We start from the raw sequence: 26,437 nt of genomic DNA, 5'->3' as shown, positions 1-26,437 counted from the left end.
CAACATTGACATTCTTACACTGTCAATCATGTTGTTTGAGTCTTGTCTATTTTTAAGTTTCTATCTGCTTTTTCTATAGGTATTGGGGGAGATATATCAGAATCTTTCAATATGTATATGGATTTTATTATTTATTCTTCAATTCATTTAAATTATTAATTGATGGGGCTGGGGATGTGACTCATTGGTAGAGCGCTTGCCTAGCATGTGTGAGGCACTGGGTTCGATTCTCAGCACCCCATATAAGTAAATGAATAAAATAAAGGTCCATCAATGTCTAACAAAAATTTTTTAAATAAAATAAATGAATTATTAATTCATATATATCAAAGCTATATTACCACACATACAAATTTTAGCATTGTAATATAATTTATTTATTTATTTTGTCCTAGTCTTGTGTCTAATTTAAGTATACCTGTACTAGATTCATGTTGTTAGTGTTTGCATGGTATATCTTTTCCATGCTCTGACTTTAAATCGTTCTGTGTCTTCACATTTAAGGTTTTTTTTGTTGTTTGTTTGTTTTAGACTGTCACAACTTGTCTTTCAGTTGAAGTAGTCCATTTTTTACATTTATTTTACATTTGTTGGATCAGGATTTTTTGTTTCTTTTTTCTTACCTTTTATGTTTAATCAATGATTATTTATTATTCCATATTTTTCCTACTGTTTTGGTTACTATTACTCATTTTTTGCTATTCTTCTAGAGGCTATCTTAAAGAATACAGCATGTTTCCTAGACATCTTAAAATCTCATCTAATATAATACCTTTGCCATTTCTCAGACTGTATGGGACGTTAAAACATGGGAGGCGGGGTTACTAGGGATTATACCCAGAGGTGCTCTACCACTGAGCTATACCCCCAGTCCTTTTTATTGTATATTTTGAGACCTCACGAAGTTGCTGAGGCTGGCCTCAAACATGCTGTTCTTCAGCCTCAGCCTCCCAAGTGTCTGAGATTGCAGGCATGCACCTCCATGACCAGCTGTGGGCCTTAGGACACTATTATTCTTAATTAATCTAATTCTGCATCAATTTGAAATACTAATTGTAATCATTCTCTGATGGAATGATTCATTTGTTCATTTGGACTCGCTCTGATTTTCCTTTACATTGACCATCATTCCTTCAGCACTTCCCTTTGCACTTGGGATCCACTTCCTTTCTAGAGGAAGAAATACTTATAGTGTTTCCTATAATTTAGGTTGTCTATTTATTTATGAACTCCCTTAATTTTTGTTTTAAAATCTGAAATGTCTTTATGAAGTCTTCACTTTGAAGAAGAATTCAAACAAGTGCAGAATTCTAGGAGGACTGGTCTCTCACCACCTTAAGAAGTGCCATTCCATTGCTTCTGGCTTTCATTACCCTGCTGAAAATCATCACTTTGTCTTTTTGTTCCTCTTTTGAAGTCATATGAGTTTCTTCTTGGACTGTTTTGAAGGTTTTTCATTTTGTCTTTGATCTTTTAATATATCTTTCTTTTATTTTTTCCATCTTGCATTTCTTTTTCTTATTTTTATTTTTTTTATTTTTTTTTTTTTTAATTTTTTATTGTTGGCTGTTCAAAACATTACATAGTTCTTGATATATCATATTTCACAATTTGATTCAAGTGGGTTATGAGCTCCCATTTTTACCCCATATACAGATTGCAGAATCACATCAGTTACACATCCATTGATTTACATATTGCCATACTAGTGTCTGTTGTATTCTGCTGCCTTTCCTATCCTCTACTATCACCCCCCCTCCCCTCCCCTCCCCTCTTCTCTCTCTGCCCCCTCTACTGACATTCGTTTGTCCCCCTTGTATTGTTTTTCCCCTTCCCCTCACTTCCTCTTGTATGTACTTTTGTATAACTCTGAGGGTCTCCTTCCGTTTCCATGCTTTTTCCCTTCTCTCTCCCTTTCCCTCCCACCTCTCATCCCTGTTTAATGTTAATCTTCTTCTCATGCTCTTCGACCCTACTCTGTTCTTAGTTACTCTCCTTATATCAAAGAAGACATTTGGCATTTGTTTTTTAGGGATTGGCTAGCTTCACTTAGCATAATCTGCTCTAATGCCATCCATTTCCCTGTAAATTCTATGATTTTGTCATTTTTTAATGCAGAGTAATACTCCATTGTGTATAAATGCCACATTTTTTTTATCCATTCATCCATTGAAGGGCATCTAGGTTGGTTCCACAGTCTAGCTATTGTGAATTGTGCTGCTATGAACATCGATGTAGCAGTGTCCCTGTAGCATGCTCTTTTTAGGTCTTTAGGGAATAGACCGAGAAGGGGAATAGCTGGGTCAAATGGTGGCTCCATTCCCAGCTTTCCAAGGAATCTCCATACTGCTTTCCAAATTGGCTGCACCAATTTGCAGTCCCACCAGCAATGTACAAGTGTACCCTTTTCCCCACATCCTCGCCAGCACTTGTTGTTGTTTGACTTCATAATGGCTGCCAATCTAACTGGAGTGAGATGGTATCTTAGGGTGGTTTTGATTTGCATTTCTCTGACTGCTAGAGATGGTGAGCATTTTTTCATGTACTTGTTGATTGATTGTATGTCCTCCTCTGAGAAGTGTCTGTTCAGGTCCTTGGCCCATTTGTTGATTGGGTTGTTTGTTCTCTTATTGTCTAATTTTTTGAGTTCTTTGTATACTCTGGATATTAGGGCTCTATCTGAAGTGTGAGGAGTAAAGATTTGTTCCCAGGATGTAGGCTCTCTATTTACCTCTCTTATTGTTTCTTTTGCTGGGAAAAAACTTTTTAGTTTGAGTAAGTCCCATTTGTTGATTCTAGTTATTAACTTTTGTGCTATGGGTGTCCTATTGAGGAATTTGGAGCCCGACCCCACCGTATGTAGATCGTAGCCAACTTTTTCTTCTATCAGACGGCGTGTCTCTGATTTGATATCAAGCTCCTTGATCCATTTTGAATTAACTTTTATGCATGGCGAGAGAAAGGGATTCAGTTTCATTTTGTTGCATACGGATTTCCAGTTTTCCCAGCACCATTTGTTGAAGATGCTATCCTTCCTCCATTGCATGCTTTTAGACCCTTTATCAAATATAAGATAGTTGTAGTTTTGTGGATTGGTTTCTGTGTCCTCTATTCTGTACCATTGGTCCACCCGCCTGTTTTGGTACCAGTACCATGCTGTTTTTGTTACTATTGCTCTGTAATATAGTTTGAAGTCTGGTATCGCTATACCGCCTGATTCACATTTCCTGCTTAGCATTGTTTTTGCTATTCTGGGTCTTTTATTTTTCCATATGAATTTCATGATTGCTTTCTCTATTTCTACAAGAAATGCCGTTGGGATTTTGATTGGCATTGCATTAAACCTATAGAGAACTTTTGGTAATATCGCCATTTTGATGATGTTAGTTCTGCCTATCCATGAACAGGGTATATTTTTCCATCTTCTAAGATCTTCTTCTATTTCTCTCTTTAGGGTTCTGTAGTTTTCATTGTATAAGTCTTTCACCTCTTTTGTTAGGTTGATTCCCAAGTATTTTATTTTTTTTGAAGATATTGTGAATGGAGTGGTTGTCCTCATTTCCATTTCAGAGGATTTGTCGCTGATATACAGGAATGCCTTTGATTTATGCGTGTTGATTTTATATCCTGCCACTTTGCTGAATTCATTTATTAGCTCTAATAGTTTCTTTGTAGAGCCTTTTGGGTCTGCTAGGTATAGAATCATATCATCTGCAAATAGTGATAATTTAAGTTCTTCTTTTCCTATTTTGATGCCTTTAATTTCTTTCGTCTGTCTAATTGCTCTGGCCAGTGTTTCGAGAACTATGTTGAACAGAAGTGGTGAGAGAGGGCATCCCTGTCTTGTTCCAGATTTTAGAGGGAATGCCTTCGATTTTTCTCCATTCAGAATGATGCTAGCCTGAGGCTTAGCATAGATTGCTTTTACAATATTGAGGTATGTTCCTGTTATCCCTAGTTTTTCTAGAGTTTTGAACATAAAGGGATGCTGTACTTTGTCGAATGCTTTTTCCGCATCTATCGAGATGATCATATGGTTCTTATTTTTAAGTCTATTGATGTGGTGAATAACATTTATTGATTTCCGTATATTGAACCAGCCTTGCATCCCAGGGATGAATCCTACTTGATCATGGTGCACAATTTTTTTGATATGTTTTTGTATCCGATTCGCCAGAATTTTATTGAGGATTTTTGCATCTAGGTTCATTAGAGATATTGGTCTGTAGTTTTCTTTCTTTGAAGTGTCTTTGTCTGGTTTAGGTATCAGGGTGATGTTGGCCTCGTAGAATGAATTTGGAAGTTCTCCCTCTTTTTCTATTTCCCGAAGTAGCTTGAAAAGTATTGGTATTAGTTCCTCTTTAAAGGTTTTGTAAAACTCTGCTGTATACCCATCCGGTCCTGGGCTTTTCTTAGTTGGTAGTCTTTTGATGGTTTCTTCTATTTCCTCAATTGATATTGGTCTGTTTAGGTTGTCTATATCCTCCTGACTCAATCTGGGCAGATCATATGACTTAAGAAATTTATCTATGCCTTCACTATCTTCTAATTTATTGGAGTATAAGGATTCAAAATAATTTTTGATTATCTTCTGTATTTCTGAAGTGTCTGTTGTGATATTGCCTCTTTCATCCCGTATGTTAGTGATTTGAGTTCTCTCTCTTCTCTTCGCTAGCATGGCTAAGGGTCTGTCGATTTTGTTTATTTTTTCAAAGAACCAACTTTTAGTTTTGTCAATTTTTTCAATTGTTTCTTTTGTTTCGATTTCATTAATTTCAGCTCTGATTTTAATTATTTCTTGCCTTCTACTTCTTTTGCTGTTGTTTTGCTCTTCTTTTTCTAGGATTTTGAGATGAAGTATGAGATCATTTATTTGTTGGTTTTTTCTTTTTTTAAGGAATGAACTCCAAGCAATGAATTTTCCTCTTAGAACTGCTTTCAATGTGTCCCATAGATTCCGATATGTTGTGTCTGTGTTTTCATTAATCTCTAAGAATTTTTTAATTTCCTCCTTGATGTCTTCTATAACCCATTGATCATTCAGTAACCTATTGTTCATTCTCCAAGTGATGTATTCTTTTTCCTTCCTTCTTTTATCGTTGATTTTCAGTTCCATTCCATTATGATCAGATAGGATGCATGGTATTATCTCTACTCCTTTGTATTGTCTAAGAGTTTCCCTGTGACATAATATATGATCTATTTTTGAGAAGGATCCATGTGCTGCTGAGAAAAAAGTGTAACTGCTTGATGTTGGGTGGTATATTCTATATATGTCAATTAAGTCTAGGTTATTAATTGTGTTATTGAGTTCTATAGTTTCCTTATTCAACTTTTGTTTGGAAGATCTGTCCAGTGGTGATAGAGGTGTGTTGAAGTCTCCCATGATTATTGTATGGTGGTCTATTAGACTCTTGAACTTGAGAAGAGTTTGTTTGATGAACATAGCTGCACCATTGTTTGGGGCATATATATTTATGATTGTTATGTCTTGTTGGTGTATGGTTCCCTTGAGCAGTATGTAGTGTCCCTCTTTATCCCTTTTGATTAACTTGGGCTTAAAATCTATTTTATTTGATATGAGTATGGATACTCCTGCTTGTTTCCGAAGTCCATATGAGTGATATGATTTTTCCCAACCTTTCACCTTCAGCCTATGTATGTCTTTTCCTATCAAATGCGTCTCCTGTAGGCAGCATATTGTTGGGTCTTGTTTTGTGATCCATTCTACTAGCCTGTGTCTTTTGATTGGTGAGTTTAAGCCATTAACATTTAGGGTTATTATTGAGATATGGGTTGTTCTTCCAGCCATATTTGTTTATTTATGTTACTAAACATGGTTTGTTTTCCACTTTGATTATTTTCCCCCCTTTAGTGTCCTACCTCCCACTGTTGGTTTTCATTGTTATTTTCCATTTCCTCTTCCTGTAATGTTTTGCCAAGGATGTTTTGAAGAGATGGTTTTCTAGCTGCAAATTCTTTTAACTTTTGTTTATCGTGGAAGGTTTTAATTTCATCTTCCATCCTGAAGCTTAATTTCGCTGGAAACACAATTCTTGGTTGGAACCCATTTTCTTTCAGTGTTTGAAATATGTTATTCCAGGATCTTCTAGCTTTCAGAGTCTGTGTTGAAAGATCAGCTGTTATCCTGATTGGCTTACCCCTAAATGTGATCTGCTTCCTTTCTCTTGTAGCTTTTAAAATTCTCTCCTTATTCTGTATGTTGGGCATCTTCATTATAATGTGTCTAGGTGTGGGTCTCTTATGATTTTGCACATTCGGCGTCCTGTAGGCTTCTAGGATTTGGGGTTCTGTCTCATTCTTCAAGTCTGGGAAGTTTTCTCGAATTATTTCATTGAATAGATTGCTCATTCCTTTGGTTTGAAACTCTGTTCCTTCCTGTATCCCAATGACTCTTAAATTTGGTCTCTTGATGTTATCCCATATTTCTTGGATGTTCTGCTCATGGTTTCTTAACAGTCTTGCTGAGGTGTCTATGTTCTTTTCAAGTTGAAATACTTTATCTTCATTGTCTGATGTTCTGTCTTCTAAGTGTTCTACTCTGCTGGTAGTATTCTCCATTGAGTTTTTAAGTTGGCTTATTGCTTCCTGCATTTCTAGGATTTCTGTTTGTTTGTTTTTTATAACCTCTATTTCCCTGTATAGTTGATCTTTTGCTTCTTGGATTTGTTTATGTAATTCATTGTTGAAGTGATCTTTCATTGTCTGATTTTGCTGTCTGATGTCTTCCTTGAGACTCCAGATCATCTGAAGCATGTATATCCTGAATTCTTTATCTGACATTCCATCAGCTGCAGCTATTACCTCTTCTAACGTTGAGTTGACCTGCAATGCTTGTGGTCCTTTCTTTCCTTGTCTCTTCATACTGTTCGCGTTCCTTTCTTCTTGGTGAAACTGTTGTGCTATTGAATTTTCGCCTATATATTTATATTGGTCTTGTATAGTTGCAAAGTCTCCCTCGCAGGCGCGGGCGGCGGCTCTGCCCCTCCTCCAATTGGGGCAATGTGCCTACCACGCCGGCAGGCCGCTGGGCCTGCTCTGCCAGTCGGTAGCAGGTCCGCCGACCTTGCAGGCGCGGGCGGCGGCTCTGTCCCTCTGCGGGCCGCTAGGCTTGTTCTGTCGGTGGTCGCAGTTCTGCCTACTTTGCAGGCGCAGGCAGCGGCACTGCCCCTCTGCAGGCCTCTGGGGCTGTAGTGCCAGTGGGTCGCAGGTCCGCCTACTTTGCAGGCGTGGGGGGGGGGGGCGGCTCTACCCTTCCTCAGGCCACTGGGCCTGTTCTGTCTCTCGGTTGCAGGTCTGACCTGTTCTGATGGTGGTCTCAGTTCCGACTACCTTGCAGGCGCGGGGGGGGGAGTGGGCGGCTCTGCCTCTCAGCAGGCCGCTGCTCCTCTTCTGCCGGTGGGTCGCAGGCCCGCCTACCTTGCAGGAGTGATTGGAAGCTCTGTCCCGCCGCGGGCCACTGGGCCTTTTCTGTCGGTGGTCACAGTTCCCCTACCTGGCAGGCGCGGGGGGTGGGGGGCAGCTCTGCCCCTCAGCAGGCCGCTGGGCCTGCTCTGTGTTTGGTCCCAGTTCCCTCTACTATGCCGGCGCAGGGGGAGGGGGCGGCTCAGCCTCTCAGCAGGCGGCTGCTCCTCTTCTGCCGGTGGGTCGCAGGCCCGCCTACCTTGCAGGAGTGATTGGAAGCTCTGTCCTGCCTCGGGCCACTGGGCCTTTTCTGTTGGTGGTCACCCTTCCCCTACCTGGCAGGCGAAGGGGGTGGGGGGCGGCTCTGCCCCTCAGCAGACCGCTGGGCCTGCTCTGTGTTTGGTCCCAGTTCCCTCTACTATGCCGGCGCAGGGGGAGGGGGCGGCTCAGCCTCTCAGCAGGCGGCTGCTCCTCTTCTGCCGGTGGGTCGCAGGCCCGCCTACCTTGCAGGAGTGATTGGAAGCTCTGTCCCGCCGCGGGCCACTGGGCCTTTTCTGTCGGTGGTCACCCTTCCCCTACCTGGCAGGCGAGGGGGGTGGGGGGCGGCTCTGCCCCTCAGCAGGCCGCTGGGCATGCTCTGTGTTTGGTCCCAGTTCCCTCTACTATGCCGGCGCAGGGGGAGGGGGCGGCTCAGCCTCTCAGCAGGCGGCTCCTCCTCTTCTGCCGGTGGGTCGCAGGCCCGCCTACCTTGCAGGAGTGATTGGAAGCTCTGTCCCGCCGCGGGCCACTGGGCCTTTTCTGTCGGTGGTCACCCTTCCCCTACCTGGCAGGCGAAGGGGGTGGGGGGCGGCTCTGCCCCTCAGCAGGCCGCTGGGCCTGCTCTGTGTTTGGTCCCAGTTCCCTCTACTATGCCGGCGCAGGGGGAGGGGGCGGCTCAGCCTCTCAGCAGGCGGCTGCTCCTCTTCTCCCGGTGGGTCGCAGGCCCGCCTACCTTGCAGGAGTGATTGGAAGCTCTGTCCTGCCTCGGGCCACTGGGCCTTTTCTGTCGGTGGTCACCCTTCCCCTACCTGGCAGGCGAGGGGGGTGGGGGACGGCTCTGCCCCTCAGCAGGCCGCTGGGCCTGCTCTGTGTTTGGTCCCAGTTCCCTCTACTATGCCGGCGCAGGGGGAGGGGGCGGCTCAGCCTCTCAGCAGGCGGCTCCTCCTCTTCTGCCGGTGGGTCGCAGGCCCGCCTACCTTGCAGGAGTGATTGGAAGCTCTGTCCTGCCTCGGGCCACTGGGCCTTTTCTGTCGGTGGTCACCCTTCCCCTACCTGGCAGGCGAAGGGGGTGGGGGGCGGCTCTGCCCCTCAGCAGGCCGCTGGGCCTGCTCTGTGTTTGGTCCCAGTTCCCTGTACTATGCCGGCGCAGGGGGAGGGGGCGGCTCAGCCTCTCAGCAGGCGGCTGCTCCTCTTCTGCCGGTGGGTCGCAGGCCCGCCTACCTTGCAGGAGTGATTGGAAGCTCTGTCCCGCCGCGGGCCACTGGGCCTTTTCTGTCGGTGGTCACCCTTCCCCTACCTGGCAGGCGAGGGTGGTGGGGGACGGCTCTGCCCCTCAGCAGGCCGCTGGGCCTGCTCTGTGTTTGGTCCCAGTTCCCTCTACTATGCCGGCGCAGGGGGAGGGGGCGGCTCAGCCTCTCAGCAGGCGGCTCCTCCTCTTCTGCCGGTGGGTCGCAGGCCCGCCTACCTTGCAGGAGTGATTGGAAGCTCTGTCCTGCCTCGGGCCACTGGGCCTTTTCTGTTGGTGGTCACCCTTCCCCTACCTGGCAGGCGAGGGGGGTGGGGGGCGGCTCTGCCCCTCAGCAGGCCGCTGGGCCTGCTCTGTGTTTGGTCCCAGTTCCCTCTACTATGCCGGCGCAGGGGGAGGGGGCGGCTCAGCCTCTCAGCAGGCGGCTGCTCCTCTTCTGCCGGTGGGTCGCAGGCCCGCCTACCTTGCAGGAGTGATTGGAAGCTCTGTCCTGCCTCGGGCCACTGGGCCTTTTCTGTCGGTGGTCACCCTTCCCCTACCTGGCAGGCGAGGGGGGTGGGGGACGGCTCTGCCCCTCAGCAGGCCGCTGGGCCTGCTCTGTGTTTGGTCCCAGTTCCCTCTACTATGCCGGCGCAGGGGGAGGGGGCGGCTCAGCCTCTCAGCAGGCGGCTCCTCCTCTTCTGCCGGTGGGTCGCAGGCCCGCCTACCTTGCAGGAGTGATTGGAAGCTCTGTCCTGCCTCGGGCCACTGGGCCTTTTCTGTTGGTGGTCACCCTTCCCCTACCTGGCAGGCGAGGGGGGTGGGGGACGGCTCTGCCCCTCAGCAGGCCGCTGGGCCTGCTCTGTGTTTGGTCCCAGTTCCCTCTACTATGCCGGCGCAGGGGGAGGGGGCGGCTCAGCCTCTCAGCAGGCGGCTGCTCCTCTTCTGCCGGTGGGTCGCAGGCCCGCCTACCTTGCAGGAGTGATTGGAAGCTCTGTCCCGCCGCGGGCCACTGGGCCTTTTCTGTCGGTGGTCACCCTTCCCCTACCTGGCAGGCGAAGGGGGTGGGGGGCGGCTCTGCCCCTCAGCAGGCCGCTGGGCCTGCTCTGTGTTTGGTCCCAGTTCCCTCTACTATGCCGGCGCAGGGGGAGGGGGCGGCTCAGCCTCTCAGCAGGCGGCTCCTCCTCTTCTGCCGGTGGGTCGCAGGCCCGCCTACCTTGCAGGAGTGATTGGAAGCTCTGTCCTGCCTCGGGCCACTGGGCCTTTTCTGTCGGTGGTCACCCTTCCCCTACCTGGCAGGCGAAGGGGGTGGGGGACGGCTCTGCCCCTCAGCAGGCCGCTGGGCCTGCTCTGTGTTTGGTCCCAGTTCCCTCTACTATGCCGGCGCAGGGGGAGGGGGCGGCTCAGCCTCTCAGCAGGCGGCTGCTCCTCTTCTGCCGGTGGGTCGCAGGCCCGCCTACCTTGTAGGAGTGATTGGAAGCTCTGTCCCGCCGCGGGCCACTGGGCCTTTTCTGTCGGTGTTCACCCTTCCCCTACCTGGCAGGCGAGGGTGGTGGGGGACGGCTCTGCCCCTCAGCAGGCCGCTGGGCCTGCTCTGTGTTTGGTCCCAGTTCCCTCTACTATCCTTATTTTTAATCTATGGATTGATGTCTTTAGTTTTGAAAAAAAATCTTGACTTTTTCTGGTTTTCAAATCTAAATGAATACTGATTACCCAATTCTCTTGCTCTGTCCTTCCATTCTAGGACTCCAGTTACATGTGTCATATTCTCCTCTATCCCCACGCCCTTCAGCCCATCCCCCCCCCCCCCCGTACTGGGAATTGAACCCAGGGCCTTGCTCATCCTAAGCAAGCACTCTCCCAAGCCACCTTTCTCCTGTATTTTTTCATTCTTTTTGTTATTCATTTTACACTGTAGAAGTTTTCTGGCATATCTTCCGATTCTCTAATCTCTAAAAGTATATGAAGTCTGTTTGCCTTTTTTTTCCCCCCAACTCTAGTGGTTGTATTTTTTTAAGATTTCAGATGCTTTAAATAATTTCATTTTTTCCCCCTACACATTCATCATGCTTATTTTACAGCCCGTGTTGGTCAGCTTTAGACTTGTCTCTGTTGTCTCTTTTCTTTTTCAAGACATATTTGATCATTTGATTGTGTGCTAGACATTTTCTATAAAAACACCATAGTTTCTGAGCGATGCTATCTTCCTCCAGAGAGGACTCCCACTGTTCTCTGATAGGCAGCTAGAGTAACAGGAGTCAAGTCAGCTCAGCCCACTGATGGGCAAAGTGTATTTGAGATAGGCTTGCAACCCTTTAAGCCTCAGGATACTTCTGGTTCACCTCCACTAAAATGTAGCTCTCTAGGGATCCCCCTTAGAACCCACAGCATTCTTTTTCCCCTTTTATCTTGTAGTACTGAGCATTGAATATTGCTTCTTACATATATTAAGCAAGAGCCAGTCCACTGAGCTACATCCCCATCCATAAATCCACAGTACTTTTTAGGACTCTTTTTTTTTTTTTTTTTTTTTTAAGAATTCCAGTATAGTTGCTGGTACATCTGCTGTCAATTTCTCCTTTGGTTTTCTTTTCTTCCCACCTCTTTTTTATTAGTGCATTATAGTTATGTTATTACATGTTCATACATGCACACAATACAACAATATAATTTGGCCAGTATCACTCCCCAGCACTCGCCCCCTCCCTCCCCACATCCCCCACATTTCTTTTCCTTTTTCTTCTCTAGCTTCCACATATGAGAAAAAATATAGGACCATTGGCCTTCTGAGTTTGACTTATATCTTTATGACTGAAAAAAATATATATATATCCATTGTATATATACCACATTTTCTTTATTTATCTATCCACTGATGGACACCCAAGCTGGTTCCATAGTTTGGCTACTGTGAATCGTGCTACTATAAACATGGGTATGCACATATCACTATAGTATGACTTTAATTCTTTGAGATAAATACTGAACCCAGGAGTGCTTAACCACTGAACCACATTCCCAGCCCCTTCTTTTTTTTTTTTTTTTTTTTTTATTTTGAGATAGGGTCTCACTAAGTTGCTGAGAGACTGACTTGGAATTTGGAATCCTCCTTTCTCAGTCTCCCAAGCCACTGGGATTACAGGCATGTGCCACTGCACCTGGCTATTACTTGTATTCTTTTTTCTTTCTTTTTAATTTATTCTAATTTGTTACACATGACAGCAAAATGCATTTCAATTCATAGTACACTTATAGAGCACAATTTTTAATGTGTGCTTGTACACAAAGTAGAGTCACACTATTCATATCTTTAGACATGTACTTAGGGTAATGACGTCCATCTCATTCTACCATCTTTCATATCCTCCTGCCCCTTCCCTCCTCCTCCCTCCCCTTTGTCCTATCTAAAGTTCCTCCATTCTTCCCATACTCCCCTGCTGCCCATCCCCATTATGGATCAGCATCCACATATCAGAGAAAACATTCAGCATTTGCTTTTTTGGAATTGGCTCACTTATTTTAGCATAATCCAACTACATCCATTTACCTGCAAATGCCCTGATTTTATTCTCTTTTAATGCTGAGTAATATTCCATTGTGTGTGTGTGTGTGTGTGCGTGTGCGTGTGTGTGTGCGCGCGCGCGCGCATGCCTATATATATATGGCACCTGCTTCACTCCTCTTGCTAAGGATTACTTTGGCTATTTTGGGTCTCTTATTTTTCCAGATGAATTTCATGGTTGCTTTTTCTGTTTATATATGTCATTGGGATTTTCATTGGAATTGCATTAAATCTGTAGAGAGTGCTTTTAGTAGTATGGTAATTTTAATTCTGCCTATCCAAGAACAAGGTAGATCTTTCCATCTTCTAAGGTCTTCTTTAATTTCTTTCTTTAGCATTCTGTAGTTTTCATTGTAGAGGTCTTTCACTTCTTTGATTAAGTTGATTTTCAAGTAGTTTTTTTTTTAATAGAACGATGTCATTGGACAATAGTAATAGTTTGATTGCTTCTTTTCCTGTCCATATCCCTTTAATTTCTTTCATCTGTCTAATTGCTCTGGCTAGAGTTTCAAGAACTATGTTAAATAGAAGTGGTGAAAGAGGGCATCCCTATCTTGTTCCAGTTTTTAAGGAATGCTTTCAATTCTTCTTCATTTAGAATTTGTTGGCCTTGGGCTTAGCATAGATAACTTTTACAATGTTGAGATATGTTCCTGATATCCCTAGTTTTTCTAGTGTTTTGAAAGATGAAGTGGTGCTGTATTTTGTTGAATGCTTTTTCTGCACCATTTGAGATGATCATAAGATTCTTATCTATTACTTGTATTTTTTTTTTAGTTGTAGTCAGACACAGTATTTTTATTTTATTTATTTACTTTTATGTAGTGCTTGAGAATCGAACCCCAGCTCCTTGCATGTGCTAGGTGAATGCTCTACTGCTGAGCCACAACCCCAGCCTCTACCTGTATTCTTAATGATTGCTATTCTAACTTGTGTGAGATAAAACCTCAGTTTAGTTTTTGGGGTTTTTTTGTTTCAGTACCTGGGATTGAACTCAGGAGCACTTAACCACTGAGCCACATCCCTAGCCCTTTTTTGTTCGTTCATTTGTTTTTTAGATGTTGATGGACCTTTATTTTATTTATTTATTTATGTGCGGTGCTGAGAATCAAACCCAGTGCCTCACACATGCTAGGCAAGCACTGACCCACAACCCCAGCCCCCCTTTTTTATATTTTATTTAGAAACAGAATCTCATTGGGTTGTTTAGGTTCTTGCTAATTTGCAAGGTGCTTTGAACTTAAGAGCCTCCTGCCTCAGTCTCCTCAGCTGCTGGGATTATAGGCATGCACCATCGCAGCCAACCTCAGGGTAGTTTGGTTTTGTTTTCTAGATATCTATATCTATATGTCTGTAGATATATATTTTGGGTGGTTTTTTTTTTTTTTTTTTGTAGATGGACACGATACCTTTCTTTTATTTATTTATTTATATTTAAGTGGTGCTGAGGATCAAACCCAGTTTCTCACATGTGCTCCACAAATGGTCTACTACTAAGCTACAGCCTCAGCCCCCTCAGTATAGTTTCCATTTGAGTTTCCCTAATTGTTAATGATGTTGAATATTTTTTCATATATTTGTTGGCCATTTGTATTTCTTATTTTTTTTTTTTGTATTGCTTCTTTTGAGAAGTGTCAGTTTAATTCATTCACCCCTTTATTAAATCGGTTATTTGATTTTTTTTGGTGTAAAGTTTTTTGAGATCTTTATATATTCTAGGTATTAATCCTCTGTCAGAAGAGTAACTAGTAAAGATTTTTCTCCCATTCTGTGGGTTCCCTTTTTATGTCACTAATCGTTTCCTTTGGTGTGCAGAATCTTTTTAATTGGATACCATGCCATTTACTAACTCTTGGCATTATTTCCTGAACTTTAAGAGTCTTAGAAATCATTTTCTATACCTATATGCTGGAGTTTTTATCCTACATTTTCCTCTAGGAGTTGGTCTAATTCCTAGGTCTTTGATCCATTTCGAGTTGATTTTTGTGTAGGGTGGGAGATAGGAGTCTAGTTTCATTCTTGTACATATGGATAACTAGTTTTCCCAGCACCATTTTTTTAAAAGCTGTCTTTTCTCCACTGTATATTTTTGGCACTTTGTCAAAGATCAAATGATTATAGATGTATGGGTTTGTTTTCTGTATCTTCTCTTCTGTTCCATCAGTCAATATGTCTGTTTTTATGCCTGTACCATGCAGGTTTTGTTATTATACCTCTATAGTGTAATTTGAAGTTGGGTATTGTGATGCCTCCAGTATTGCTTTTTGGCTTAAAATTGCCTTGGCTATTCTGGGTATTTTATTCTTCCAAATGAATTTTTTTTCTGGCTCTGTAAAGAATGCCATTGTTATTTTTGTGGGGATTGCATTGACTCTGCGTATTGCTTTTGGTAGTTAGGCCATTTTAACAATATATATTCTGCCTATCCTTGAACATGGGAGATCTTTCCATCTTGTGTCTTTTTCAGTTTCTTTTTTTCAGTGTTTTCTAGTTTTCATTGTAGAAGTCTTTGACCTCCTTGGTTAGGTTTATTCCTATTTTGTTTTCATTTGTTGATTGGTTGCTTTGAGTTATTGTTGTTGTTTTGTTTTTGTTTTGTTTTCTTTTTTGAGGATATTGTGAATGGAATTATTTTCTTGATTTCTTTCTGAGCAGATTCATTGTTGGTATATAGGAAAGCTATCGGTTTTTGTATGTTGGTTTTGTAACCTACTAATTTGCCCAATTTGTTTATTAACTCTAGTAGTCTTTTGGTGGAATTTTTTGGGCCTTTTAGGTATAGGATAATATCATCTGCAAACAATGATAATTTGACTTCTTCCTTTCTTTTCTTTATGTCGTTTATTTCGTTTTCTTGCCTAATTGCTCTGGCTAGAATTTCTAGTACTCTATTAAGTAGGAGTGGTAAGAGTGGACATTCTTGTCTTGTCCCAGATTTTACTATGAGGTTGAGTTTGAAAATTTTTGTTGTTTGTTTGTTATTAAGTTGTAGATGGGCACAATACTTTATTTTATTTATTTATGTGGTGCTGAGGATCAAACCCAGTGCCTCACACATGTGAGACAAGTGCTCTACCACTAAGCCACAACCCCAGTCCTCTATCCCTAGTTTTTTCAGGTTTTTTTTTTTTTTATCATGAATGAGTGCTGAATTTTGTAGGACCCCTTTGATGGACCCTGAACTTCAGTTTTTGTTTCTTCAGCCTCAGGAGACTGTTAAGTTCTGCTCTGTTTTTTATGTGCTGAAAGCTTATTCATCTTTGCCTCTAAAGAATTTGGGAGATGCCTTCCCAGAGCACTGCCCTCCTTCCAGAGCCCTTGGCCTCTTACGTTCTTATTTTGATAACCCCAAACTTAATTTTTTCTGTGCATCCCCATTAAATTACCAAATCTTGTACTAATTTATCTGACTCTTTACTTTCTGGCTTCTTTGCCTTCATCAGAAATTGGCAAATATCCTAAAGGGCAAAAGGAAAATGCTAGGCCCTCCTCAGTGAGCCTTCCTTCCCAATAGTGGCCTCTGTGGAGTTTTGACCCTGATTCGGAAGCTTTGAGCCTGGTGTTTTTGTATTTTAGCTGATGACTTTGCTGGTTCTTCCCAGGGGCAGCATTTGTCTGCTGTAAGCTACTTTATCCTAGATAGAAGGGGAAACTACTTCTTCGTTTGTGTTAACCACCAGATAGTTGCTCACCGATACAAATTTAGGTAATTTGTAATGGTGCATAATAATAAAACATGATATTTAGCCCACCTCCCAAGCCCAGTCAGTCTCTAGAGACTAATCACTGTAGCGGTTCAGACTTTATATTAGGTCAAATTTTGTTCTAATCTAAGTATTGATTCTCTGAACTATCATTTAACTTCACCATGTCTGTTTCTTCCTCACTAAAGCATTCACAATATGGGAATCTGTCTCAGATTTATTATAAAGATAAAATTAGTCAAGATAACAGTGCAATGGCAAGCACTTCATGACTGTTAGGCATTCAAGCTTTTAGATTTCTCCTCCAATCTTTTTTTTTTTTTTCCGGTTATTGCAATCAAAGGAAGTAATTTTTTATTGTTGTTTTTGTTTTATTAAAAGGAGAGACTATGTTTCTAAGTGTGTTGATTACATCTTCAACATCTCTGTGAAGACAGTTTACAAAGAATTTCAGAGAGGATTTTATAAAGTATGTGACAAAGAGATTATAGAAATTTTTCATCCTGAAGAATTAAAGGATGTGATTGTTGGAAACACAGATTATGACTGGGAAACATTTGAAAAGGTACATCGTGGATGCCAAATTGATTAACTTCTGTTTTCTTTTCTGTTTCCTTAATTTTTTTTCTCTCTTTTATTTGCTCTAGAATGCAAGTTATGAACAAGGATACAATAATTCACATCCCACTATAGTAATGTTTTGGGAGGCTTTACATAAATTGACTCTGGAGGAAAAGAAAAAGTTCCTTGGTAAGTATTATATCAATGAATAGATCTATAATTTGATATCTTTTTAAAAGAATAAAAATCTCAATTGTGGAGCTGGGGTTGTAGAGCGCTTGCCTAGCATATGTGAGGCATTGGACTGAGTTCAATCATCAGCACCACATAAAAATAAATGAATAAGATAAAGGTATTGTGTCCATCTCCAACAAAAAATTTTTTAAAAAATCTCAGTTGTGATGGGTACCATCATGGTTAGTGTCATAGCTACTTCTAGTCCAACCAAATGTCTGCTGTGTGCTAGCATCAAAGAATCAAGTGCTAAAGACAGTAGAATGAATCAGACATATCTTTCCTATTTTTATATTTGAATACATGACCAGTGTAACTCCATATCACATACAACCACGATAACGGGATCCTAATTAGAACAAGTTATACTTATCCTCTGTATGTATAATATGTCAAAATACACTCTATTGTCATATACATCTAGAAAAAACAAATAATTTTTTTTTTTTTTAAATCAAGTGTTAAAGGTGAGGAGGTAGCTAAGTGGTTAAGAGTGTTTGTCTACCATCCCCAACACTGCCAAGGGGGGAACAATTCAAGTGTTAATATAGGTGATCTTTTTCCCGTTATTTCATCCCTGCTTCCTGCTTTTAAATTTTTTTCTTGTTTTCTTTGTCCAAGCTAAATTTTGAGTATTCTTTCTGCAGTCCTGTCTCCATTGAATTATCCAGCCTTTGTGGGATTTACCAAAATATTTTGTCAGGGTAATTTTTACTGTTGCTGTGTTGTTATTACAGTATACAAGCTGTTTTACTTGTGTTTCCAAGTCTATTCTAACTCACCTCCCAGCTTTTGATCTCAGTTTTATACCTACAAGATGATTTCCTGAGGTTGGCTTAATGACTTTCTCAGTTGCTTACTGCTTCCTTACTTTGAAGAAGCAGTAATCTTCCTGTTCTTGTTTTTGTGGATGACATGTATGTTGGAAGGCACTCAGTTACCCTGAAGCCAGCAGCCTGCCTCTGTAGTCTTAACTTCCAGAGGAATCTTTTCCTGAGCTTGCCTTGCACTCCTGCCTCTGGGCTCTCTCTGACGTTCCTCCCTGTGCCTTGAGCCTCACCTACCTCTTTATTTTCCCCTGTAAACTCTAAACTCTAAAAAAAAATTGGAGGATAAATCTAAAGGCTTGAACTCCTAACAGTCATGAAGAACTTGCCATGTGCACTGTTATCCTGACTAATTTAATCTTTATAATAACTCTGAGACAGATTCTCATACTGTGAATAAACTCTAGTTTATTACTCTAAACTCTTCTCTGCTCATCCCAGCCTGGCATCCTCTCCCTACTCTCAAACACAGCATTTACACAGAAGGCATTTAATTTCTCTTTGGCTGTCTTATTAACTCGTTTTTTGGTCTTGTTCTATACACAAATCTATATAGTATCCCTCTCTTTATCTGTGGTTTCAGTTTCTTATAGACAAGCACTGTGTGAGAATATTAAATGGAAAATTCCAGAAGTAAACAATCCTTAAGTTAACATGCCATTCTGAGAAGCATGACAAAATTTTGTGTCATCCCAGTCTGCCCTACCTGGACATGAATCATCCTTTTGTCCAGCATATGCTCACTACATACACTCCCTGGTCACTGGTCACTTACTAGCCATCTCATTTTCAGATTGACCATCGATGTATCACAGTGCTTATGTTCAAGTAACCCTTATTTTACTTAATGGTGGCCCCAAAGTGCATGAATAATTTTTGCTGCCAGTTCATATATATTGAAGAGAAGTTAGAACATCTTCCTTAAGTGAAAAGTTTAGTTTATCATAATTATGTATAAATAGGAAAAAACAGTAAGCGTAGGGTACAATAGTGTCCACAGTTTGAGGCATCCACTGGGATCTTGGAACTTGGGAGTAGGAAATGACTACCGTATTCCCAGCCAGTCTTGGGAATTGTTTGATGGCAGTGACTATGTCAGATCTTGTCCTAATATGGTCCCCAGTATACTATTTAATATAGGACTCTGCTCATGGGCCCTTAGTAAAGTTATTTTTTAAAAATAGATTTTCTGTCTTTATAAAGAGATTTTTGTCTTCATATGTAATAGGTCATCCTGTTCTTCTTTTCAGTGTTTCTTACAGGCACTGACAGACTACAAATGAAAGATTTAAAGAATATGAAAATAAGATTTTGCTGCCCTGAAAATTTGAATGAAAAAGATCCCATGAGAGCGCAGACATGTTTTAGTGTTCTCTACCTCCCTAAGTATTCTACTATGGAGAGAGTGGAAGAAGCACTTCAAGTAGCCATCAACAATAGCAGGGGATTTGGCTAACCCTACATTGTATTCTCTACCTCTGTTGGGAAATATTTTCAAAATAAACAATAATAACTCAAAAACTGACATTAAAAGTCTTGTTCAATATTCAGTGTAGTTACCTGCTGTTTGAAAATTGGCTATCATTTCAGCTGGGCCCCATGAATGTACGTCCCTATAATTCCAGCGACTCAGGAGGCTGAGGCAGGAGGATCACAAGTTCCAGGCCAGATCAGAAACTTAGCAAGATCCTGTCTCAAAAAAGAATAATAGCCTGGCATGGTGGTGCAAGCCTGTAATCCCAGCAGCTCAGGAGGCTGACAATCAGAGGATCACAAGTTCAAAGCCAGCCTCGGCAGCGGCACAAGGTGCTAAGCAACTCGGTGAGACCCTGTCTCTAAATACAAAATAGGACTGGGGATGTGGCTTAATGGTTGAATGCCCATGAGTTCAATCCCTGGTACCACAAAAAATATATAAAGTATAATAATAATTAAAAATAATTGTTGTCATTGCATGTAAGATGTATTAGTTATGAAATAGGTTAAACTGTTTGTCTGACACAAATGTTTGCCTAATTTGGCCTGAGAGAGACTCTTTAGCTTAGGAGTTTGTTTGTTTATTTGTTTGTGTTTTTTTTTTAAGACTATTTGTCTACATTATAGCTATCCTTTTCTTCAGGTGTAGATTCCCTTTAAGGTGGGAGTGGCACTGTGCAAAGTTAAAAGACCATACATTTCCCAGCCTCCCTGGACAGTAGGAATTGGGGCAATGGTTTTGAAAGCTGTTAGTATAACTAAAGTTTCTGAGGGAACTTTGTAAAGGAAACTTTTTTGCTCCTGCCTTTGTTTTCCTTGCTAGGATGCAGCACTATAGCTAGAGCCTCAGCATCTGTCTTCAGACCAGGGAGAAGTCCAATAAGAGCAGAAACCTTGTCCCTAAAATTCTTTGGTTTAACGATTAGAAATTTCTTAGTTCTGAACATCTTATGAGAATAATTGGTTTTGTGTGTGTGTTTAAGGTACTATGGTAGGGCTGGGGATGTAGCTCAGTTGGTAGAGTGCTTGCCTTATATACTCAAGGCCCTGGGTTCAATCCCCAGCACCCTCTACCCCCCTCCCCAAAAGGTACTATGGTAGAGTCTTACTATGGGCAAACACGTCCCTTATAAAAGATGAATTAAAAAGGGTAGTGTAATGGGTGAGAGGGCACTAAAAGATTGCAGTTAAAGGTGGGCTGAGGGTTAGGATTGAAAGCTGTCAAATCAGGAAAGGGGGCTCAAAGTCATGTCAGTAAGCATATGGCGTTTTTGTGACATACACACCACAAGAGTGCTTATATAGAGTCAGGAGATAGGAGCAATAGTGTTCTATGTGAAAAGTAACTCTACATCGTAAGCATATTTGATGTGCCCTTTTTCCTAGCACATATTTAGTTCAAATATACTTTGATGTGTTTACAAAGTAGACCATTTATCTATTTAGATCAAGATAGAATAATATTTCCAAAGAGTTGTTTTAGATGAAGCAAGGGGAACACTGAAAATTGGTTCATATCTATATGTGAACTAGGTATTTGGGTTAGCAATCTTGACCTCCATTTTATCCTCCTTCTATTGAGAGGTTGGAGAGGAAAAAGCTACATTTCTCAGGATTCCTAATAGCCAGAGCTCTGTATGTCAACAGGATGCATTACATTTGAAGGTGCAGGCATCATGGTTGGTGGGGCAGGCAGTGGAAGCATCCAGCAGATGGGACTGCTGCAGGCAGTGATACTGCTCATCCCACTGGACTTGCCAGCATCGTGAATGTGTGGTGACTGTGATGCTAATAGGAGTAGCATCAGTGGAAACAGCAGCTTCTGACCTCTGACCTCTGAGTTGGTAGGATGCTAAAGCCAAATTCTGTGGTCACCTGCTGACTTCGTTTTTAAGAGCCCTTCTAAAGATTATAAGCACCTGTTTTCTTGAATTGGCTCTTTCTGCTGAAATTTGTGAGGTTCTGTTCTTATTACTGAACTCAGAGGGGTAGGGAATCACTCAGTAATAAGACCTAATATAAATAAATAAATACACACAGATGAGCAAGTACTTAACATTCCATCAGGCTTACTCTCCAAAATTTTAAGTCACTGCATGGGTTTCCCTTAGTTAATGATCAAGTAACTGATGGTTTAAGACACATGTCCTATGTATGTAAGTTTGACAGTGCACTATATTGATACCTACTTTTAAAAATATATATATATTTATATATGTATAAAGATGCTTATGAAGATTTGTCTTCTGTAGAAATCAGGAGTCTTCCCATAGCCACATCTGGTAGGGTCAAACCATTCCAAAATGCTCTTATATCCCACTTCATGTAGATGGTCATTAGCATAAGACTTTCTGAAGACAATCAGATTTGTCAAAATGACTTAATCCATCTTGGAATGAGATTCAGGTACTCTTTGTGATGGTCAGTGAGTTCCGTATTTTGAGCCGCATTTTCTGCCAACCTCACTGTGATGACAGGGACCTTTTTTCATTCATTTTTTTTATGTCAAATACCTAGAACAGGTATTAACACAAAATATATTTTATTAAGTATTACTTTTAAATAGACTTTAGAAAGGGAATCCAGATGTCTTTAATGGAAATGTGGAGGCCAGGATTTTTTTTTTAGTTGATTTATTCACTTATTTATATGTAGTGCTGAGAATCGAACCCAGTGCTTCACACATGCGAGGCAAGCTCTCTACCACTGAGCTGCAACTCCAGCTCCAAGGCTAGTATCTTCATTGTGATGCCTCGAAATACCATTTTTTTTTTTTTAGCGTGCGGCCCTGGGTTCGATCCTCAGCACCACGTAAAAATAAATGAATGGAATAAAGGTATTGTGTCCCACTACAACTAAAAAAATAAATATTTTTTAAAAAAAAACAGTGCTGGATCAGTTCAATGTCCATCATACATAAAGGAAAAGCTATGTATTCCTTGCATTGTATACAAAATTGAGAATTGCAGACATAAATGTAAAACAAAATTTCTAGAAACAGGTGGCAAAAATCATGACCTTGGGCTAGGCAAAGATTACTTGTTAATAATAAAAATATGATCCATATAAGAAAAAACTGATGTATCCTCATTATAATTAAAAACATCTACTCTTGGAAAGCCACTGTTAAGAGAATGAAAAGACAAGTCACAGACAGGAGAAAATATTTGCAATCATGTATCTGATGAAAGACTTGTAGCCTATCCATGATATATAAACAAATCTCAAGAAAACACACCTCAATTATAACATGGCAAACATATGAAAAGACATTATCAAAGAAGATACATGGGTCAGGTGTGGTGGCCGTAGCACACATCTGTAATCCCAGCAGCTCTGGAGGCTCAGACAGGAAGATTGCCAGTTCAAACACAGCTTCAGCAACAGGCAAGGTGCTAAGCAACTCACTGAGACCCTGTCTCTAAATAAAATACAAAACAGGGCTGGGGATATGGCTCAGTTGGTAGAGTGCTTCCCTCCAACACACAAGACTCTGGGTTCAATCCCCAGCACCACAAAAAAAAAAGCATTAAAAAGGAATAAACTATTGACAACAGCATGGAAGAATTGCAAAATAATTATGCTAGGTAAAAACATGTACTTTAGGTTTGTGCAATTTGGGGGTGGGGGGGCAGCAGGGGTACCAGGTATTGAACTCAGGGTCCCTCTACCACTGAGTCACTTCCCCAGCCCTATTTTGTATTTTATTTAGAGACAGGGTCTCACTGAGTTGTTCAGCGCCTTGCTTTTGCCAAGGCTGGCTTTGAACTTGCAATCCTCCTGCTTCGGCCTCCTGAGCCACCTGTGTAAAGATAGTGAGCACTTTTCCTGGGAACAGAATCTATTTGGCAACTGAAAAACCAGCCTCTATCTCAGAGCAAAGCTGTCCAAGGAAGGGACATGGCCTTTGTCCTTGGAAAAACCCACAGAGCACTCCTAGGCACATTCCCACCCTGCTAAGTTGTTTATCTACAAATAACAGGAGTGATCTGCTGGCCAGGTGTCCCTGACTCAGTCAGGCTAGGTGGAGATCCATAGCAACCTCCTAGCAGCCACCAATCAGCATGAGACAGGGAAATACTTGGGATGCCAGATGACCCTCCCAGTTTATGGTGGTTGATAACAAGTCGGGAAACCATGTAGTTCAGCACGTACACCCCTCTTGGCTCAAACCAATCAGTTCAAACGAATACCCCTTTTGTACTGACCAATCACCCCTACCCAACTTGCTCCCGCCAGTGAATGTGCTAATCATGTTTTAGAGTTGTTATTTGATTTTCCCGCGGTGTGTGATGATTTGCTATGATGTATGTGAAGTCCCTGCCCTCTCCAAAGAATGTATAAAACTGCTGCAAACCCTGGGCTCGGGGCCTCTCAGCGTCACCAGTTGCTGTGTGTGCGTGCGGAGGACCGAGCTAGCTCGCAATAAACACCTCTTTGCTGCTTACATCGATCTTGGGTCTCTGGTGGTCTTTGGGGGTCCTGAATTTGAGCATAACACAACCTTCAGTTGGACATTAATTTGACTCAATCCCCAAGTTTCAAAGGCAATTTTTTAATGAGTTCCTTTGGCTTCTGATTTTACAAGAGATGCTCACAATATAGAGTAGACAAGAATAGGCGCATGTTTTTGAAACTGGTAGAAGACAATAGTTTGCTTAGAGGGTAAAAGCTACAAGAGTCACTGGAACAACACTATTGCTTTCCTCTGTATATTATACTATAATACTCTCTGTATTTACAATATGTTCTGAACTGTTTGTTACAGAAGAAGGAACTATAAACTACTTGCACCTGGTGCAGGATGTTCTCCCAGGAGACCTAACTTGAGAGTGGAATCCACCTCAGGAATTGCCTGCCCATTCACCATGCACAAACCCACTTCCCTCACCCTTGGTTTCTTCCTCCCTCCTTGACTCCAACAAGATGCATCTTGCACTGCACTTGTGCTCTGATTTCCAACTCCTTCAAGATCTTGGCATCCTTTCTCTACTTTCCTCTATCTTCTAATCTTCAGTTGTTTCACCACAGGCTCTGACATAGTCACATTTCTGCCATTAAGGTAATAAGTTTTTAGCCTGTGCAGTGGCACACACCTGTAATCCCAGCAGCTCTGAAGGCTAAGGCAAAAGGATTGCAGATTCAAAGCCAGACTCAGCAATTTAGTGAGGCACTAAGCAACTAGTGAGACGCTGTCTCAAAATAAAAATAAAAAGGGCTGGTGATATGGCTCAGTGGTTAGGCGCCCTCGGTTCAATCCGTGGTACTGTAAGGGTCCGGCGAAGCATCGGAGAAAGAGACCACTCATGCAATTGGCAGAAGGGGATTTATTGATCCAGCATGCTGGGGCTCCATGCCCACTCGAGAAGGGAAAGCAGCCCAGAGCCCAGAGCAGGGGTTGTGCAATGCTTAAGTACACTTTTTTGGGGAGGGCGGGGACTTTACATACATCACAGTCTCCTTTAACAAATCATCATACACCGCGGGAAAATCAAACAACAATTCCTAAACATGATTAGTTCATTCATTGGTGGGAACAGGTCGGGCGGGGGTGATAGGTCAGTTCTAAAGCAGGGTACACATTCAAACTGATTGGTTTAGGCCCTGCGATGCCTACGTGCAAGACCACACAGAGCCCTTAAGTTATTAAACAACCAGGCAGTCAGGGGAAATATTTACTGGGCGGTTCCAAGCATTGTCTTAACAGCTACAGGAATTTCAGATTTTGCATGTAGCATAGGAACTTAACAATACCTGGTCCTTTACATTTTAACTCAGGCCTTGCAGCTTAGAAACTTTACAATGCCCAGTCTTTTACACTTTAACTTTTACACTTTAACTTCAATTTCTTTTACCCTTACAGTACCAAAAAATAAATATTAAATAATTTTTTAAATTCCTCTCTTTTGCTATGTACTTCCCTTTCTCTTCTTTTTTTTTTTTTTTTTTTTTTTTTGTCCTTGTTGTAGATGGACACAATACCTTTATTCTATTTATTTATTTTTATGTGGGGCTAAGGATCCAACCCAGTGCCTCATGCATGCCAGGAAAACACTCCACCCCTGAGCCACAACCCCAGCGCGATTCCTGTCTCTTCTTTCTGTATTTATTTTCATTTAAAAAAAAAAAAATCTATGGTTGCTGTCTCTACATCGTACCTTATCTTCCTCCAGTGCCCATTTCTTCCACTCAAACTGCTCTGCTAGAAGTCTCAGAAAAGTTTCTTACTGCGAATTTCTTATTGTGATCGTCTTTGTGATTTTTCTGTTATGGAAAGATCATCCCCAAGCCAACCTAATAATGAGGACATAGTTTTTTGTTGTTGTTGTTTTTAAGAGAGAGAGAGAGAGAGAGAGGATTTTAATATTTATTGTTTAGTTTTCGGTGGACACAACATCTTTGTTTGTATGTGGTGCTGAGGATCCAACCCGGGCCCCACGCATGCCAGGCAAGCTGGCTACCGCTTGAACCACATCCTCAGCCCAAGGACATAGTTTTGAGAGAAAGAAAATAAGTTTTATTGTTTTGCTAGCAAAGGAGAAACACCAGGGATCCCTGTCCTGGAGGCTGTGATTCTGACCATCTGGGGGAACAAAGGTCTTTCAAAGTGGTGATTCCAAAGCTACATTCCAGTGTGCCCCAAGTGGGGCAGGTGTTGAAATTCACTTGCTAATTTGTGAAAGGGAGAAGAGGAAAAATAAGCCTCAAGAGCTGGGATTGCAGCTCAGTGGTAGAGCGCTTGCTTAGCATATGTGGGGCCCTGGATTCAATTCTCAGCACCGCATATAAATAAATGAATAAAATGAAAGTCCATCAACATCTAAAAAATATTAAAAATAAATAAATAAAAATAAACCTCAGTGGCAGAGCAGCAAGATCCTATATTCAAAATCATGAAGTAGACTACTATTAAACTCCTGCCTCAGCTTCCTGAGTAGAATTACAGGAATGTGCCACCATGCCCAGTTTAAAGTCCAGTTTTATTGAACTTTTAAGTCCTTCCTGATGTGCCCATGTATGGCTCTGGTTCCACACCCCACCATTACAGTTTGTAAACCATCCATTTCAGTTTCCTGAATGGGTCAGTCTCTTTCTTGTGTTTTTACATGTGCTCTTTCTTGTTCCAGGATCCCTCTTCCTATCCCACTTTCATTGTTCCATTTTC

General features: G+C 41.9%; 1 protein-coding gene across 2 annotated transcripts in view; it reads left to right on the top strand.

Annotated features, from left to right (window-relative positions):
- The window catches only part of Herc5 (HECT and RLD domain containing E3 ubiquitin protein ligase 5), a 64,314-nt gene extending 44,972 nt beyond the window's left edge, over window positions 1–19,342 (top strand). Inside the window, exons 21-23 of one of the 2 annotated variants that reach the window (XM_027926562.2) lie at window positions 16,556–16,739; window positions 16,822–16,924; window positions 19,047–19,342. In XM_027926562.2, the coding sequence (XP_027782363.1) occupies window positions 16,556–16,739; window positions 16,822–16,924; window positions 19,047–19,252 (493 nt within the window). In that variant the 3' untranslated portion in view covers window positions 19,253–19,342. The remainder of the gene's footprint in view (window positions 1–16,555; window positions 16,740–16,821; window positions 16,925–19,046) is intronic. The other variant, XR_003581470.2, reaches the window with a different exon arrangement.
- Window positions 19,343–26,437: the final 7,095 nt, after the last annotated feature.

The sequence above is a fragment of the Marmota flaviventris genome, chromosome 7, assembly GCF_047511675.1.
Source record: "Marmota flaviventris isolate mMarFla1 chromosome 7, mMarFla1.hap1, whole genome shotgun sequence".
Lineage (NCBI taxonomy): Eukaryota > Metazoa > Chordata > Mammalia > Rodentia > Sciuridae > Marmota > Marmota flaviventris.
This window is presented reverse-complemented; position numbering and strand designations above follow the sequence as displayed.